This window comes from Miscanthus floridulus, chromosome 13 (assembly GCF_019320115.1).
Source record: "Miscanthus floridulus cultivar M001 chromosome 13, ASM1932011v1, whole genome shotgun sequence".
Lineage (NCBI taxonomy): Eukaryota > Viridiplantae > Streptophyta > Magnoliopsida > Poales > Poaceae > Miscanthus > Miscanthus floridulus.
In genome coordinates, this window is record NC_089592.1 from 8321092 (window position 1) to 8339890 (window position 18799).

The 18799-nt window shown below is 45.5% G+C and overlaps 2 protein-coding genes across 3 annotated transcripts; one reads left to right on the plus strand and one right to left on the minus strand.

Annotated features, from left to right (window-relative positions):
- Nucleotides 1-222: 222 nt before the first annotated feature.
- LOC136499384 (uncharacterized) lies at nucleotides 223-1258 on the plus strand. The gene is made up of 2 exons (XM_066495059.1): nucleotides 223-283; nucleotides 810-1258. Exons 1-2 carry the CDS (start codon nucleotides 223-225, stop codon nucleotides 1256-1258), a joined length of 510 nt encoding a protein of 169 aa, XP_066351156.1.
- A 10407-nt stretch (nucleotides 1259-11665) lies between these two features.
- Nucleotides 11666-13997, minus strand: LOC136501421 (uncharacterized). Of its 2 annotated transcripts, none has more exons than XM_066496947.1 (2): nucleotides 13533-13997; nucleotides 11666-13322 (listed from the first exon to the last, which is right to left on the minus strand). In XM_066496947.1, exon 2 carries the CDS (start codon nucleotides 13306-13308, stop codon nucleotides 11875-11877), a length of 1434 nt encoding a protein of 477 aa, XP_066353044.1. In that variant the 5' UTR covers nucleotides 13309-13322; nucleotides 13533-13997; the 3' UTR covers nucleotides 11666-11874. The 2 variants fall into 2 exon arrangements, with proteins under 2 accessions (XP_066353044.1, XP_066353043.1); XM_066496946.1 differs by having other exon boundaries at nucleotides 11666-13353.
- Between the last annotated feature and the right edge of the window lie 4802 nt (nucleotides 13998-18799).

Sequence of the window (18799 nt, forward strand, 5' to 3'; positions counted from 1 at the left end):
CCAAGATGACCAAGCTTCACCTGTTCTAAGCTCTCCCTTTACTGATTGTGCCGTGCTTCTTCTGCTCGCTGCTTGGTGATGCAGACTCAGGGTGACAGGCAGCAGCGCTATCCACGCAGGTGCTCAAGCACCGTGCGGGCTCAGGCTGAGCGGCGCTAGCTGCTGTGCTCGCTGCCCCTCTGCTCCTTCGGTGCAGCGGCCGAAAGTCGTCGAGCAGACCCGATGCCGTGCGACTTGCTTCCTGCTTTCGCTCGTTCTTCACCTGCAATCGCGTCAGGCAGCAGTGCGTCCGGTGCTCAATCAGCTCAATCAGCGGTGCGGCGTCCGGTGCACCATCGAGCGGTTTTGTCCGCAGCCCTGCAGTTCGGTCGATCGTGCTCCGATTTGCTTTTCGTCTTTTGCATTGGCTTTTTATCGTCCCGAGGATTCTCTCTAGGTACTTTCGTCATCGGTTGACTTAGTATTTTTTAGTTTCAGAATTTTGCTGTTGTTTGTTGGTGATTTTGGGACAGTGGCTAAATATTTCGCCAGAAATTTTACGGCTTCCATTCATCCCTCTTTAGTCGTCGTTTTCGATCTTTCAATTGGTATCGGAGCCGGTTAAGAATCATTCTACCATAATCGGTCCGTGATCTACGAAGGCGACATGGAGCGTGGTTCCGGCAAACCACCGTTCTTTGATGGAACAAACTATCTCTATTGAAAGATCCGCATGGCCGCGCATCTTCAGCGGATCGATTGACTTGTTTCGGAGATTCGTGAGGATATTACCTACATTGTGCTTGAACCTCGTGTCTGTACCACTCAAGAACAAAAGGATCGGCACAACGCAAATAGTAGAGCTCGTAGTGTTCTTTTCTCGAGTCTTTCTCTTCCGGAGTTCGAGAGAGTCTTCGATTGGGCGACTGCTCGGGAGATCTGGGTGAGGCTTCAGAGATATCATGAGGGAACCGTTCAGGTCAAAACCAGACTCTTTAAGACGTACAAGCGGGAGTACGAGAACTTCTCTCAGTTGGATGGCGAGTCCATCGATTCCATGTTTTCTCGCTTTCAGACTATTGTCAACAAGATGCGAGTAAACAAGGCACAGCTACCATATGATGATCATGAGAGGGCACTCAAGCTTCTATATGCCCTAGATCGGAAGGTGTGGGATGTGAAGGTGTCCGCTATCATTGAGTCCGCGAACTACGACACTCTCATGGTGGATGAGCTATTCAGCAAGCTCAAGTCCACGGAGATCAACTACCAGACCTAGGCCAAGATCAAGAACCCCTCTGCACCGACGATGGCTCCTATTCACCCCCCTCTGATCGCCGTTTTCGGTCCTTCAGCGTGTCAAATTGAGAACTTAAATCCGAGTGGGTAGGTTTCACCACGAGAAACTCAACCATCAATTTAGGAGCCTTGTTGGGTTGATTAGCTCGAATGCCCTCGACGACTGCCGGCCCGTTATGGAAGCACTCACAGTTCTATAAATTGGGAGCCCTTTGTGCTCCTCACTGTAAGATGTTCTAAAATCTTTAATGCAGTCTGTTAGTACTTAAAAAAAGAGAGAAGAGTTCTATAGGCTGGTGCAGTCGTTCAGTCGACAACGACGGTGAATAAAGAATGGTGTTGGAATTGGAGGAGTTCTAGCAATAGGTAGGGAGAAGGGCGAGGCGATCCTCCGCCCGGTCGATGCCCCGAGCGAAGGAGGATCGACACAAAATGATACACAAGCAATTAGGGTTTCATAGGAACAGTGATCTCTCTATTACAACAGCTAGGTTCCCCCTCTTTATAGGGCTCACCTACTCCAAAATACTTTTACAACACTACTCTCTACCTACTACAGGACATTCTTGGTATATTCCTATTCTAGTACAAACTGCTAGGGGTAAATTCGGGACACCTTCCTACTGCAGCCCCCGGCTGATGGGCCAAAAGTGTTGGGCCGCGCATGGCCCGGGACATCCTCCGCTGACCGTCGACCTATGGCCTGTCGTCTTGAGGAGTCTTCGCCCGACTTAGTTGAGCCTCCACGTTAAGCTGATGTAAGACACCTCCGTACCGTTACACGAGCCTCCACAGGTTATGTAGAAATAATGTCCCCTTGGCGATACAATCCCCTCCTTCAGGTTCGCTTGTATTATTTTTCTGATTTGTACAGTTGCCTAGTCCAAGAAATCTTAATGTATTGCAGTGCAGGAAAGGAGGGGACACAAAACTAAAGGCACAACAGGAGAGAATTAGAACACCAAGTTTACTGCACTGTTTAAACAAGGCATTTGGTAACCGAGGTACACTTATAGTCTTGTCAAATGATAGGAAAATTGACGATGCCATTGCTAGTATAGTTTGCATGTTGTCTTCAAGTATCTTATTCTTTGAGGTGACACAAATCCAACGGTAAGGCCTCTTTTTATATTTGTCAATGTTGCCATCTTCGACTAGCAGATGAGGATCTTCTGTCATCATAGAAAACACCTCGCCAAGCAGAGAATCATCACCCACAAAATTTATTGCTGAATCCAATGAAGTGCTAATCTTCCTAGCTGTATCCCCTTGTTGAATTATCCTATCACATATCCATAAGTTGGGAGCATGACCTACCCAATGCAATCCAATGGTGCTGAGGTAAAACTCATAGCAATAACAGTCTATGACCATTGTTAAGTTGATGTCCCTCATAAATGGATAGCTAGCAACTCTGTTGGCAACCTCTTCAAGAAACAGTGCACTACGTTATGAGTTTGATAACTGGACGGGTTTATGATAGGTGTGAATAAAAAGACTTGTGTGTCTTAAATTCTTTACTAGTTTCTCAATACCATCGTGCTCATGCATAGTCACGAGCCTTCTTCCAAATGTCCATATTATCATGCCGTAATATTCTGGAATACCAATTTCGCTTAGGGCAATCTCATCAGCACTCCCATTAATGAAAATCATCATGAATCTATTTTCCCTCAGGGTTTGGTCAATCATTGCTGAAACTTCTCGTATCACATCCCTAGAACCATGATCCACTCCGTTGAAGTCGTCCTCCTCGTCCTGCTCCTCAATCATGGCCATGGTCTTCCGGTCAAGCCTCAGCTCCTCTGCAATTTTTCTCTGCATCACCCTTTTACTCTCCCACCATGAGCAATCAATGTAAATGGTTCTGCCAAAGCATAATTTTGGAGGAGGAGACTTCATAGATGGAATTGCTTGTGCTATGGATCTAAGAACGGCAGTGGCTCCAAAGCCACGCCACCCATCAAAGTAGATTATGTTGTTCTTGAGGCTGGCCCTCTGAATATAATTCAGTATTTTCTCTCTTGCATCAACAACATCTGTTGCGTAGATTTCCTGGAACATGCATGGGGATAGCTAGCTAGTTAAGATCCGCTCGGCATTTATATAAGGAATTTGGTAAAGAAAACAAAGTAGCTAGGAAATTGTATGTATATGCATAATTAAAACATGAGAGTAGCGGTACCTTCAATTTTGGCGCGGTGTCGTAGTCGAACGCCGTGCAGTGGAGGCGTGGTCTAGTGGCGACGGCGAAGGTAGCGGCGCTTCCCGTCGCTCACAGCACTCCCTTGATCGGTTAGGGTTAGGTGGGGAGTGGCGGCTGTAAACCACGTCGCTAGCGCCCTGGCCCCCACCTCTCCCTTATAGCGCTGTGCGACAAGGGCCCGCCGACCAGTGGTCGGTTAAGCGTCCCCGATCAGGACACGGTCAAGGGTCCGATTGGCCGTTGGGCCAATTGGTAGAGATCAAACTAACACTGCAGGCTCTCCATTGTTGGTTGCGATTGCGAGGATCAGGATTATACTGTTGTTTCTTTGACACTAGAAATGTTCAGGGAGATGGCCAAGTAGCAAAAGAGAGTGTCAGGATCCCGTCATGGACATCAACAGTGGATGGCACAACGGCAATTCTGAATGGCCAGAACAGAAACTCAACCTGACATCCACTGGCAACTCAACTAGTAATGGACATCAACCTGCAGCCTGCTTCATGTTTTGTTTTGCTGCAGGTGGTTTCCTGACAGAGAGCAAGCTCCGGACGGATGCTACCTTGACCCTCCGATTCCTCATTACCCCTAGAACTGAGGCAATCAAAGGTATGAAATTTAAGAGAGTTTTTCTCCCTTTTCCTGAAGAAAAACAAATTGAAGTGTCTGAACTCTGAACTAGTAGAGGCTGAAAAGGAGCTTTCATTTCAGATGACCGACCGCAGTGACGAGCTGGCCTGACGCACGGCAAGCTGCCAGTATCAGACAGCAACCACTCGAACCACGGGCGTCCGCGTCTGGGAAGTGAACGCCACAAACGCCGCCGCCTCCGTCGCCGGCTGGGTCATTCCGCTCCCGCTCCCGTCCCGTCCGAGTCGCTCAACTCACAGCTCGTCAGTCATCACCCTGATGCGAGCTGGAGATGCAGGAGCAGCCCGGCCGGCCTGGGAATGACACGTGCATGCACGCCATGTTCCGCGCCTATGGCCAGGCTGACGATCGAGCCGTTCGATAGACCAGGCAGGCATGCTGACGTTCGCGCGCACGGCGCCGCTGAGGCGGTACCAGCCACCTGCTGAGCTTCGTGGATCGTGGTGCGCGGGACGGAAGTTTAGCCTCGTCTCCGACGCCAAGAGCTGATTGATCGACAGGCACGTGAACGAATTGGAGCACCGGATAGATCACGCTAACTGGAGTATTGTTTCTTTGGCAACAGTTTAGCCCCGTAAAGTATTAAACATAGACTAATTGTAAAACTAATTACACAGATTGAGACTAATTTACTAAACGAATCTATTAAAGTCTAATTAGCCCATGAATTGACAAGGTGGTGCTATAGTAAACATTTGCTAATTATGGATTAATTAGGCTTAATCGATTTATCTCGCTAATTAGTCTACCCATGTGCAGCTAGTTTCATAATTAGCTCATTTTTAGTCCTGCTAGTTAAGGAATTCCTAAGGTTTTGGACGGAATGGGTCCGATGTGAAACGGACTAAACTTTAGCACATGGATCATGAGCAATATGAATAGTGTGCGGCAGAGTGCTGGTAGATACTGGATATTCTGAGGTGAGCCAAGTGATCCTCTACTCGAATTAAATCTAATATAAATACATTGCCTATGTTTGCATCCATGTTTTGTGTAAATCCCAATGTTTGATGGCGGGGTACTGTGTTTGAGCAAATCCAATGGTGAGTAATATTGGTCATGTTTGTCAGATTCTTAAAACCCAAGAAGTTATTGATATCCAGCTTTTGCTAGTTTTATTGTGACCCTGTGAGCAATAAATGACGCCGGATTCTTAAAAATTGGGGATCCAAACACCGCCACCAGTTTTTGTTTAGAATCTATATTTTAGAGACTAGAGGCAAAAACTGGTTTTTTTAAGAATCTGAAACTCATCAAAACAGGCCCATTGTCAAATGCTCCAGTTTAGAATCCAACAGCTATGAATTTTGAAAATATGTGGAAAGTAAGCTAAGACAAGGAGACTTGATTCCTGGGTCTTGAATTCAGCCAAGACTACTCTAACCAAGTGATCATGTAGGCTTAGGTTCATGGATTCTATTTCTTTTGTTCTGAATCTCTCTGCTCAAATTTGTAGGGGTGAATGGAATCAAGGAAGGAGGGTGATCAAGCCTCCTATAGCCCTTGTTGAGTAGCAAATTATGATATTGTGGTAAGATTTTTTTTAGAACGTGCTTAGCACGTGTTTGTGTTTCATTAAGAAGAAGTTTGAAAAGCTTACACGCCCGTCATCACGTCACGACGAGATGCCATAAGTGATAGGGTTGAACACTGACAAAAGGCACCGCTAGGCGATGGAACCCACGCTGTTGTGACTAACTAAGAAACTAATTGTGCGACCTAAGATCTCGCTCTGTGCTGCCCGCTAGGAGACAATAACGAAGCGACGTTGAGCAAACAACGCTCAATCCGACACCGGTGTCGCCCTGCCCCTGCGCGCTCTTCATCGGAAAGAGCTCACGCATGGCTGCCTCCTTGGACGATAACAACGGCTCCGTGAACGTCTTGTGGAACTTGTCCGCAATCGACGCATCAGGCCCTGGTTGCGCGGCTTCCACTTGCTGAGTAGTACCTTCTTTGCTTGCACCTCCGGCTTCGGGTCTCGGTAGCGGGACTTTCCCGCGAGTCTATCGCTCCGGCGGGGGACGAGGGAGGAGTCGACGCGTCTCGACACACGAAGGCGTGGCAACGGCATCCTCCAGCGGTAGCCTAAGCCGATTGATGAAATCAGAGATGTTAGCTGGGACCGAGTTGACCTGAACGGGGGTGTTGTCCGCGACTATTGGCTTTTTTTATATTTATTATTATTAGGGGAGTCCGTGACTATTGGCGGTCCGGCAACGGTGGTAGTAGGCCGCCCTTCCTGAGGCCCCTCCGCTTGGGCCGGCTCATCCACCGCAGCCTGGTTGTCCCCATCCTGGGCCGGTATGTCCAATGAAAGTGAGCCCACCTCCAGAGCAAAAGGGCGAGGCCCAGGAAGTGATGCAGTCCCATCCCCTGGCTCTTGTGCAGCTATTTTAATATAGACATAATGGATACATGTGATTCAATATATATGTAAAAAAAAGATTCAAATACCTTGTTGACAAGCACAAAGAGCAATTGACCCATTTGAAGACTGATTCCAACCAATGCTTGGAACTTGAGAGCTATTGGTTAGGACCAAAAGCGACCACGACAATGTGTCATGATTCATGAAGAGATTCAAAAATAGTGACAGAGCAGGACATGGTAAATTTGACTAATTTTTTCACGCAAAACTTCTCTTTTTTGTGCATATTCAATCAATTAATAATTTTAATTATCTTTGTATGAAATAACTAGACTGTGAATGCTTAATTGTGATCCGAATTCGTAGACTTCTTTTTGTTGAGCTGATTATGCAAACATACAAGGTAAGTAGTATCCTGTAGCAACGCATGGGTGTTATGCATACATGAACTGTTTGCTCCCGTTTGGCTCTGGTTTAACTGAGTACGAGGATACCATGTCCTTATGCGGGGCCCACCTGACAGACACATTCATCCATCTCACGTTAAAAAAAGCTACCGTACTAGTTAAAAAGTATAAAGACGAAATACAAACACGACCGCACACACGGCCTCTCCACTCATTTGGCCTCCACTGCACGTCGTATCCTTCAGAAGCTTATGTGGAGTACTATTGTCTGGTCCGTACCTCTAGTGAGTGCACTGTGCCTTAAACTCAGCATTTTATAGAGGCATTTATGTAACGGCCTGGCTAGCGTGCGGATGCCCGAGCCTGGTGTTGCTGCCTTGTTTCTCTACACCCTGTTTCTGTGCCTGGTTGTTTCGCCCGCCCATGCAGGGGCCAATGTCACCAGCAGGTCTCCCGTAGCGCCTGACCGCATGTGGGGACAGCTCGCGCCCCCTCCGCTCCCTACGCGCATGCACATACAGTGTTTTTCTAAACGGTAAACGGTCTTTACATGATCCTTTTGTTTAGCGTTTAGGCTATTTACACTGTGTTTAAACGAAGTTAAACGGTCCAAACGGTTTTGTACTTTAAAAAAAAAATACATATAATTATATATGTGCATATAAAAAATCAAGTATTCTAGCATTTATACATATTTATTCGAGTAAAAATCAATTATTTTGGTATATACATATATATATATATGCACGTGAAAATAACCAAATATAGATATTTATGCATGTAACATATCAAGTGTACACATTTATAAATATAATAAACTTAAGTATATAAATTTATCCATACAAAACTGAACTAGATTTACCTCGTGTTCGCCTAAACAACTATTTAAACAGTTGTTTAGCCCGTTTAATATTGTTTATCTCTGTTCTGTTTAGGCCGTTTTTCCCGTGTTTGACCGTTTAAACGGTCAACCGTTTAATTTCCGTTTACCCCCTAAACAAAACAGTTTACCACCGTTTAATCGACCGTTTAGGCCGTATAGGCGAACACTGTGCACATAAGACCGTCTGGGCCCAGCAAGCGGCTACGATAGGTCATTGGATATTGCAACTTGTCATTGAGAGATTCAACTAGCAACATATTGGATATGCTCATGTCATTGGATATTGCAATCTTACCAAGCCCTTTGACCTTGTCTTTGCCATTATCACCAAATGTGATACTATCAAAGTCATTGTTGCCACTTGTGTTGATTGAATTGAACATTCTTGAATCACCGGTCATGTATTGTGTGCACCCACTATCAAGCACCCAATGCCTTCCTCCGGCTTTATAATTGACCTATAAGAAAAGATCGATTGTTTTTAGGTACCCAAACCTTTTTAGTTCCTCCAAGGTTAGTGACTAGGCTCTTGGGCACCCAAATAGCTTTCTTCTTTGAGCCCACAATGGGTGCACCAATGAACTTAAATTTCACACTGTTAACACCCTTGGTAAGCAAATAACAAGAATCAAATTTAATAGATGATACATTAGCATCTTTCTTGTTCTTGCAATATTGCTCTACAAGCCCAACTTGCTTGCGTCTATTGTAAAACTGACCATTGCCTCTCACAAAACTAGTTTTGGAAGTTGCAAAGACCGCCTTGCCATTCTTGGGGGTATAGCCCAATCCCTCTTTGTTGAGAGAAAAGCCTTGGATACCCAAGCACTTAAGCAAGCGGGCCTCACCGCCATAGGCCTTGCCTAAAGCGTGAGTGAGCTCATTGACCTCCTTTTTTAGAGTCTCATTTTCCACTATTAGTGAGGCATCACAAGTGAAACCATCACTCATAGATGAAGTAGTAGTGGATGAGCTACATGAAGGGTCAGTAGGAGCAAGAACAATAGGAGTATAAAATGATTCATCAATTATATCACAAGTTACTCCTACATTGCATGTTGTAATAGGTTCCTTCTCCTTTTGAACAATAAGAGAAGAGTGAGCTTTTTCAAGCTTCTCATGGGCTTCCACTATCCTCTCATGAGTAGCATTAAGCTCATCAAAGGATTGCTCAAGAGCTTGATGCCTCTTATGTAGTTCTTTGAATTCCTTTCTCTTCTTCTCCATGTAAGAATGAGCCTCTTGTAACATGTCCATGAGGTCCTCCTTTGAGTACTCCTCATCATCCTCACTCTCACTATCACTCTCATCATCGGATTGTATCTTAGTGGCCTTAGCCATGAAGCATGTCGATGCAGTGTCAAATAGAGAAGGCTTGTTGTTGATAGCAATAGTAGCGATCGCCTTCTTCTTGCTTGTCTTATTTTCATCATCACTATCATCATCACTTGAAGAGGCATCACTATCCCATGTGACACAATATGAGTGACCCTTCTTCTTCTTCTTGAAGGTCATCATCTTGTCTTTCTTGTCCTTCTTCTTCTCTTTCTTGCCATCATCACTATCACTATTGTAGGGACACTTCGCTACAAGGTGATCTTTGCTCTTGTATTTATAGCATCTTCTTGGTTGCTCTTTGTTCTTGGATTGATCTCTTCTCTTTCTTGCACCATAGCCCTTCTTCTTTCTTGAATTTGCCAAATCTTCGCACAAAGAGAGCCATTTCTTCATCTTCATCTTCATCATCACAAGCATTTGACTCTTCATCATCACTTGGTTCTTCCTTTTTAGCCTTGCTCTTGCTCTTGGATGATGAAGTACCGGCCTTGAATGCCACACTTTTCTTCTTCTTCTCTTCTTCTTGGACAACCCCATCCCTTTCCACACGGTATGTGTCTTGTGTGACTACATCACCTAGTACTTGGTTAGGGGTCATTGTCTCCAAGCCATCTCTCACAAGAATAGTGACCAAGGTATCAAATCTAGGTGGCAAGCATCTCAAGAACCGATGAGAGAAGTCCTTGTCCTCCACTTTCTCACCTAATCTCTTCAAATCATTGATGATCACTTGCAATCGGTGAAACATCTCCGGTATGCTCTCATTTTCTTGCATCTTGAAGCTTGTCAATTTTTCTTTGAGGATGAATAGCTTTGCACTCTTGACCGCCTTAGTGCCCTCATATGATTCTTCTAATCTTGTCCATACATTATGAGCAAAATCTAGATCCTTGATTTGCTCAAACACTTTAATATCAAATGCATCATATAAAGTGCTAAGAGGAATGTCATTGAATTGGAGCTTCTCTTCTTCTCTTGGAGTTGGATTTGTTGGATCAATCACCACAAAATCCTTCTCCACAACCTCCCACACTTTTCTATTCATTGATTTCAAGTGTGTGCTCATCTTCCTCTTCCAATAATCATAGCTCGTGCCATCGAAGAAAGGTGGCTTCCCCATATGGTTGATTTGAGCCATTGTAACACCGAAGGTTGTGAGGCCTCAAATAAACGGTGACCATAGCTCTGATATCACTTGAAAGGTCCTAAATGGCTAGAGGAAGGTGAATAGCCTAATAAAAATTCTACAAAATTCCTGACCATGAAATTTTTGATGAGGAGGGAGAATTGCTGGTTGAGAAATCGCTCAACCAGGGCACCCACCACCGGCAATTTTGCCGGTTGAACAAGAAATTCTTGTTAGACTGCATGACATGTCCGAACCAAGTGCTATCTCGTCCCAAAGTTACCAAACTAATTTTAGCACTTGAGATTGCTTTTCACAAAGAATTTTTCTGGGCTTTCTCATGCATCTCACCACGTCACTAAGCGCAAAGTATATTCAAATGAGACTCACACTTAGTGGCACTAGATAACCATTGCAATTAAAGATTTCCCCTCTTTATAGTACGGTTATCTATCCTAAATTCGATCACGTACTCTATTGTGTCTTGACTGAGAAAACAAATACCCTATTTTATACAGTTGCCTTGAGCCCATAGGATTTTATTTTTCTCTTTCTTCTTTTCCAAATGTGGAGCAATTTATCATCAATTTGGCCATCATCATCACATTTGAGTGCCATCTAGCTCCACGTTGGTGTGAACCAACCTATCTCATATATCACTTAGAGCAACAGGTTAGTTCACTTAGGTTTCATCAATTATCAAAAACCAAACTAGGGCTTTCAGCGGTAGAGATAGCAACACATCTAGCAAACTCTTAGTTGTACATATATATAGATTATTTCTTGCATATGTTTTGACTAGGTTGTTTTAGAGGCCATAGTTTAGAAATAGTTTTTAAGTTGCCTAGGTGTCACGGTCCGTTCAGTAGTGATGCAGCCGGGGCTCTAGGAAGAGATCCTCATGGCCGAGCAACTCGACGTTGTGGCGATGCAGTCGGGGAGCCAGGAAGAATTGAGGTAGATCTAGATGCAAGTTTTCATTTTATAGGGAGGAGATTAGGTTACGGGTGAAGCGCAAGGGATGTGCAGAAGGCGAAGCGCAATCCTTCCTGGCTCGGGATGCGGAGTTTTCAAATCCGAACGTGGAGAAGGTGAAGTGCAAGGGACACACATAATGGCTTCATGCGATAGCTTTGTTCCATGGACGATGTCCACGGGACCCACACAACAGGGCGCAAGACTGCACACTCAACGCGCCAGTTCCACGCAAATACACGCGGAGGAGCGTGGATGGCTAACCGTACATGAACAGGGCGCTCCGATCCATCATTATCATATAATAATAAGTAGAGGAGTATTTTACTTTCACTCAGACAAGCACCGGTACTGTATGGGATGGCAAGGCCAGCCCTATAGTAATAAATAATAACGCGGGCGATTAACATCTACTAATTGGCAACACAAAGTCGTTTCATACCTCAAACAGTAGACATCTGCATGTTACAAGTAATGGAGCACCTCATTACATGACATTACATTACAATAATACATTACATTACAATAATGAGTCCAAAAACTAGACACCACACTAGGTAGCTTACATCACCGTACGAATGAGGAGAACAGTTGAGCCTTGTAACACTCGGCTGTAGGGCAACTAACAGACACACCTACCTACCTCATTCTACTTCTCCTTGTACTTGCTCGGGTAGTGGCTCTGCTTGGCTGCCCTTTTCGGCGGTGGCTGTGGGCGGCACATTTCTCTCTCTCCAGCCAGCCATTGTAGCTATCGAGGATTTTGTTGCCGCTGCTGCAGCTGCGGTCACGGCACGGCAAAAGGTGGGAAAAGTCAAGTGCTCTTTCAGAGCTTGACTCCACCACAAACCATGCAAAACCATGTTTACCGAACCACTGCGTTCGATATTCCGCCAGCTCTGGCTGACACGAAAAACAATTGACCGCGCCTGATTGTATTGTCTCCACCACTTGTTCTATGCTACTAGCATTTCTATACTCTGTTGCATCTCCGATGATTTCGAGTGCATAACTATCTTGTGTCCCAGTATCAGCATGAGGTAAGAAGGCAGCTGTCAGCACCACAGGTGGCTTCCAACCTCTGTTTTTGCTTCTTCCGCACTCATGAAATGAGCTACGTGTTTTGGACTGTAGAGCTGATATATAGCACTGGAAACCCAAAATAATAATTTGCTCTGGGAATATATCTGCTAACTCTGATGAGACGTTGTTGTTAGCACAAAGTCCGTGCCTGCTTCCTTTGCAGCATGCTGGGTCTGGGCGAGCATATTGTGTGTGCTCGATATGCCATTCTTGAATGCCCTCCCACCACAGAGGCCCATGCAAATGGGCAATGTCTTGTAAATTAGATAGTAGGGTGAGTTCTCCCATTGTATATTCAACAGCAAGTTTGAATTGAGATGCTAGTAATTGCAAGCCTTTTATAGCAACCTCAACTAAGTCTGTGCTTTCTGTTAGTCGTAGGATCAACCCCAGACAGAAACATTTCTCAGCCACTGTGCTATCCTCATAACGGTATGCTACCAATGCCTCCACGCCACGCTCATCAGAATGCGTGGGCTTGATGTAGAGATGTCGTAGCAGGTTTCCTTGCTTCGAATAATAAGTGAGAGTTTTCCCTTCAAGGAGATGCCTAACAATAGGGTTGCAAAAGGTGTAGTGATGAAGTGAACACCCAGACTCCAAGTCCCTCACAAACCTTCCGGCACAATCTACATACCATTCAAATCTTCTAACATCAACTGTCCTCAAGCCAGCACAATTAAACCATCGCTTGCGGGAGCTCTTCCTGGCCGGCTGGCCGGGAGGCATCGCTTGCTGCTTGTGCTTGTCGAGCAGCTCCATGGCCTCGACATAGGCACGCTTGATCATCTTCCTGCGCTGGAGCAAGGAGTGGTGTCTGATGGGGAGCTCCATGGCCCTCTCAAGTGCAAACTCCAGCTCGCTGACTGCCATCTCGAGCCTCTCCGTCAAGTGCCCTTGGGACGCCTTCTCCTCGCGTCTGCCCAACGCAAAGGAGACGCCTCTGCTCACGGTCTCCTGAACAAGTGCTGAACACACCATCTCCGCCATGAAGTCGCTACTCGCTAGATGTAGGGATATGATTCGACCAACCAGCTGATCAGGACACAAAACAGCAGGGGTTATACTCCAATTTGACGCACACAAGTACCGAAGTACGTACTAGATAAATACTATATATACTGGCTGTAAATCTATGGAGGAGTGCATGTTTTTCATGCTTAATTAATTGGGTTACCGGCCGATGCATATGCATGGAATATAATCCTTATTACCTTAGCTCTCCTCTAGATCATGCGTCAGCTTCCCTGCAGGCTGCTGCAGCACCAACCGAAGAGATGAAGGAGGAGGGATCACCAACAGATATCAATGAAGCCCCACACAGTGTGTTCCTTATTACTGAGAGTCGACGAACTGTGCCATGTATATGTCTATGCTTATCTGTATATATATATAGAAGCGAAAATGTATGGAGGGGACTTTCTTGCGCTGTGTACAGTAGTGTGAACCTGCAGAAACAAGTGGAGCTGGAAAATTCAAGGAAGTGCTGAGGATCCTACTTGGCACTGATGATATATAGCGCATCTCAAGTGCAATTTTAGAAGAGGAGTAGATGATAGACTCATGGGTCATGAACCTTTGGCAAGAGGTCCTTAAGCTGGCTTCTACTATAGACTTTTCTGAAGAAGAAGATTCTTTAATTTGGACTTTTAACTCTAGTGGCATATATTCTTCTCAATCCCTTTATAGAGTCATAAACTTTAGAGGGGTGAAACCTACTCATGTGTCAGCTGTTTGGAGTCTCAAAATCCCCCTAGAGTTCACTTTTTTCTCTGGTTGCTTTCTAAGAATAAGGTTTTAACCAGAGATAATTTATGAAGAAGGAAAAAAGATGACCCCTCCTGTCTTTTTTGCTGTGACCAGGAATCTGCTTATCATCTATGTTTTGGGTGTGTGGTTGCTAAGCAACTTTGGATATGTATCTCTGAGATTTTAGATAGAAATGTTGGCATGAATTTTCTGTCAATAGGACAAATGTGTCTTAGTAACAATCGTTTTCTAGTTGAAGATAAATAGTATATGCTTTCAGGGAACTATTTGGATGAGTGTGCTGTCCCTCGGCCCTCCTGCTCTCAATTTCGGCCATGCTCCAAGGCTGGAACTTACTTTGTCCAATCGAGAGAAGACCCGAGTTCAATTCTGTGTGTGGTTGCTAAGAAACTTTGGATATGTATCTCTGAGATTTTAGATAGAAATGTTGGCATGAATTTTCTGTCAATAGGACAAATGTGTCTTAGTAACAATCGTTTTCTAGTTGACGATAAATAGTATATGCTTTCAGGGAACTATTTGGATGAGTGTGCAGTCCCTCGGCCCTCCTGCTCTCAATTTCGGCCATGCTCCAAGGCTGGAACTTACTTTGTCCAATCGAGAGAAGACCGGAGTTCAATTCCAAGCTGGAAAGACTCGGAATGCCGGCAAGGGTGAATGGAATAGATTTATGTACAAGACGGCGTTGGATTGGAAGGAGTTCCTAGTTGAAGTGGCTGGTCTTCTAGTGGACGTTTCTGCGCAAGGTGTTGCAGATAAAGGGAAATGGATTAGTCTCTTCCAGTTTGGCCCCGTTCGCTTGTCTTATGAGCCTATTTCAGCGAACGAACAATATTTTCTCTCACAACAAATCAGCAAATAGTACTTTCAGCCATAGTTTTTCAGCAAAGCGAACAGAGCCATTGTTAGTTGCTGTTAGTCAGTTGCTTAAAGGTGGAGGTGGTGGAGTTTTTTTGTATGGGTGATGAACATCGAATGCTTTAAACTGTTTTATGGTCTATGTGATAATGCAATGACCGGGGTGATTTAGCGCTGAAACTAAAAAAAAAATTGATATATAGCGCATAGTGGAGGGATCGGAGCTCCGCACGTACGTACTCTGCATTCTGAATACGATTTCTCAATGCGACGAAGATCGTAAACTTGTACGACAATGTGTTGTCATGTATGTACTGTACTCCCTCAGTGCCAAAAAAGTGTATTTTAGATTTGATCAGAGTTAAACTATTTAAAGTTTGACTAAATTTATATAAATAGTGTCAGTAATTATGGTTTGATGTTATCAAGATATGTCTAATAATACTTATTTGATATCATCATTGTTATTTGATTTAGCGCTGTAGCTAAGAGTGTACACTTTTGGACAGAGGTTCTGCATTTTTCCATCCAGTTTAGTACTGTTGGGCTGACTGAGCTGTCCGGCCGTCCCCCGCCATGGACGAGCTGGGAAGCTCAAAGAAATGCGGTTCCCGTGCCTTGCTAGGATGTTACAAGATGTCAGTCGCACTATCTGAAAGCAATGACTTGCAAGGCCGGCAAGTCTTCGTCTAGTAGTCGCCACTCTGCATGCCGGGTATGTTACTAAAAGCCAACAACCACAAGTTCACAAAGGAGCTAGCTGTCATTCTTCTTTTTTTTAAGGAGAATAAATTCTCTGCTTTTATGAGAGCAAGGTAGCATTACAATACTGGGATACCAGTGTCAACGACGCACTCAAACAGGAAGCTAAATCAGACAATCTAAATCTCAAAGACATCAGTAGGCGCCACACAGCTAGGCTTGAAACTCTTCATCCAAAACATGATGCCTTCCTTCACATGAGCCATCTTCTCCCTATCCGCTTCCTTTAACAGAATACTCCATTTCTGCATGAGTTAAGCGACATAGATAACATCAGTTGGCGCTTTTGGGAACCTCTTGTTAATAGCCATCTTGTTCCTAGTGGTCCATAAGGCCCACGCAAAACCTGCAAAAGTAAACATCATCAATCGCAAAGGTCCTTGCCCTGCAGCAGATAGTAGTAAAGTCGATCAGAGAAGAAGGTGATTTCTTCCACCAAAATACTTCCAGAATAATACTCCAAATCAGTTTTGTTATGCAGTCAAAACAAGATATGATCTATAGTTTCTGGTTTGCCACAAAGGCAGCAATTGCCACTCCCTTTCCAACCCCTCTTGAGTAAAGATTGTGCAACCTGGAGTTTATTATTGAAAATCTCCATAGAAAGAACTTAATCTTCAATGGAATTTTGCATTTCCAAATGATTCAATCGCGCAGTTCGGTGGCTACAGAAACTCATTGTTTGGTCGAAAATCGAACGAAGACATAAGAACTAATTGTAATGCAAGAGAGACACATGCACACATTCGAGAACAACATGCTTCATTAATTCTTTCTTGAATATACAAAATACATGATCAACGAAAAAATGTCTTCTTCTGTCTTCTGCGTCATGCTTAAGGAGAGGTCTGCCTTGTAGAAAATTGCGTAGTTCGCCGATTCCCGGGGCCTGTTGGGCGTGTCCGGTTAATTACATCCGCAAGACGAATTTGCAGAAAACCTCGGATTAAGCTGTGTTTTATGGTCGTCAAATATTTAATTGCTCGTCATCAGCCCTATGCGATATATGGCGTAGAAATGATGTGTGTGGCTTTATGTCACCAAAGCTCGGTCGTGACATTGCCATTGCCATGTGGGAGTAAACGGAATATGTTGATAATGAAGGGGATGAGTTTCGCCTCGTCGGTGCCCAGTCATGTATGTCCGCCTTCATTAACACGGACGTGTGTGTGAGTTGCCTTTGTCACGTCGGTGCCCAGCAATGATGTGTCCGATCCCGTCAATTGGGACGTGTCGGTGGAGTAGTGACCTTGCCTCATCAGCACTTGGCCAGAATTCTGCCTAGCCTCATCGGTACTAGACGCAAATGATTATATAATAGAAAATCCGCAACAAATTAGCGGTATAAGTATTGCTTGGACGAAGCTTTCTCATGAGGTCAAATCGATAGCCTCCCGGCATCAGTATTTTATAGCGAAACGAGGCATTCTCTTCTCGTGTGTCTCGACTTTTTCGTCATCGCGATGAGCGAGGGTTTCCCGTCTCGCGCGTCTTGTCTTTTGTCATCGCGACGAGCGGGGGCTTCTCATCTCACGCGCTGCAACGAGCGAGGTTTTCCTGTCTCGCGCGGCTTCCATCGCAGCAAGCGGGGCGATCCCGACTTGCGTATCGTATCAAATCATCGAGCTCGGTGAGGACAACCCCTCGCTGTAATTACTAGCATCCCGAGCTCAAATCTTTTGGTAGCCTTCCGGCGTCACTTATCAGTTCGAGCGTTATACCAAATCAGGCACGGAGGCAGCAGTGGGGCTTGGGGGGCTCGAGCTCCCCCTACTGCTACCGGGCCAGTGGAACCCCCTAAAGCCTTTCGTGAATTTTCAGCCATAGATGCATGAGGTAGGAGGGGCTGAGATTTGCTGGAATTAGAAGACGTCCTCTGTTGCTAATTGGGCCAGCAATTCTATAGACACAGAGGATTATCTAGCCAAGACCCAAGGCCCAACAAGTGAAAGAAACCCTATCTCAACTTCTCAGTCCAGAATCCACCGTGCCCGGCCGTCCGCTGTCCCCAACCCATCGGCTTCGAGCCACAGCTTCACTCATCACGCGCGGGCACGGCTCCTACGACCAGGCACTACGGCGACGCGCTACGCCGGCGGCGGCGGGCGAGTGGGGAGCAGCCGAGCGGGCAGCTAGGCGCGGCGGGCGGGTAGGTGCTGGCGGCCAGCGCAGCGCTGTGGGCGGGGGCACGCTGCTAGCAGATGACTTTTTTTTCCGTGAAACTGAGTCTGTGATTGGTGATTGTCTGATTGTCATGAACTCATGATAGATTTCAGTTTTTCAGTATATCGATGATAGATTGTATTTTGTGATTTTCATCGTTCATTGATGTTTCAAGTGAGGGGTCATAGTGTGGTTACATTGCTAGCACTATTGTTCAGCCCCCTCCTAAAATTTTTTATGGCTATGTCCCTGCACCAAATTTGGTCGTAACGGCTTTTACTTGCTAGGGCAGAGTCCACAGAGGCAAACAACTCATCAATCATCGAACTCGTGATCATGGACAGCCGCCATCAGGCGCTTTGCTATCCAGATCGAAACATGTCGTTGAAGGCAAGGTAGTTCGGTAGATGCACGGCGTGGCAGAGTTGCCATCCGGCATGACTTGCAGGGCGTCGGCTTGCCGGCGCGAGCAGCGCGGCGGAGTTGCTGTCCAGCAAGGACGTGCCAGCCTCTCGGCACAGCAACTCGAGCGTGCGGCCAAAGGCGATGTACATGCGTGGAGGGCGTCGGCATCTATACTTGGCATAGGCATGGCCGCATGTATGCGTGGCGTGGAGCAAGTAACAGGCGCCGCTATCTATTCTTGATCTCTTCTTCTCCGAGCAGCGGGGCGTCGGCGTGTACATGCGCATGCGGAAGCCTGGCTCTCAGGGGGCCTCGGCTGTTTTTATAGGGGGGAGCAGGCCAGGCGTTTGACCCTTGGCCACGCAAAACATGATTAGATTTGATCAAATTAGTAACAGCACGCACGATTCTTTCTCCGATCATCTCTCGTACGTGTTCCAACTAGGTTTGACATGTGGGCCAGCAGTTCAACCAAGAGTCCCAAGTATATATATATATATATATATGCGATTGACGGGAAGAT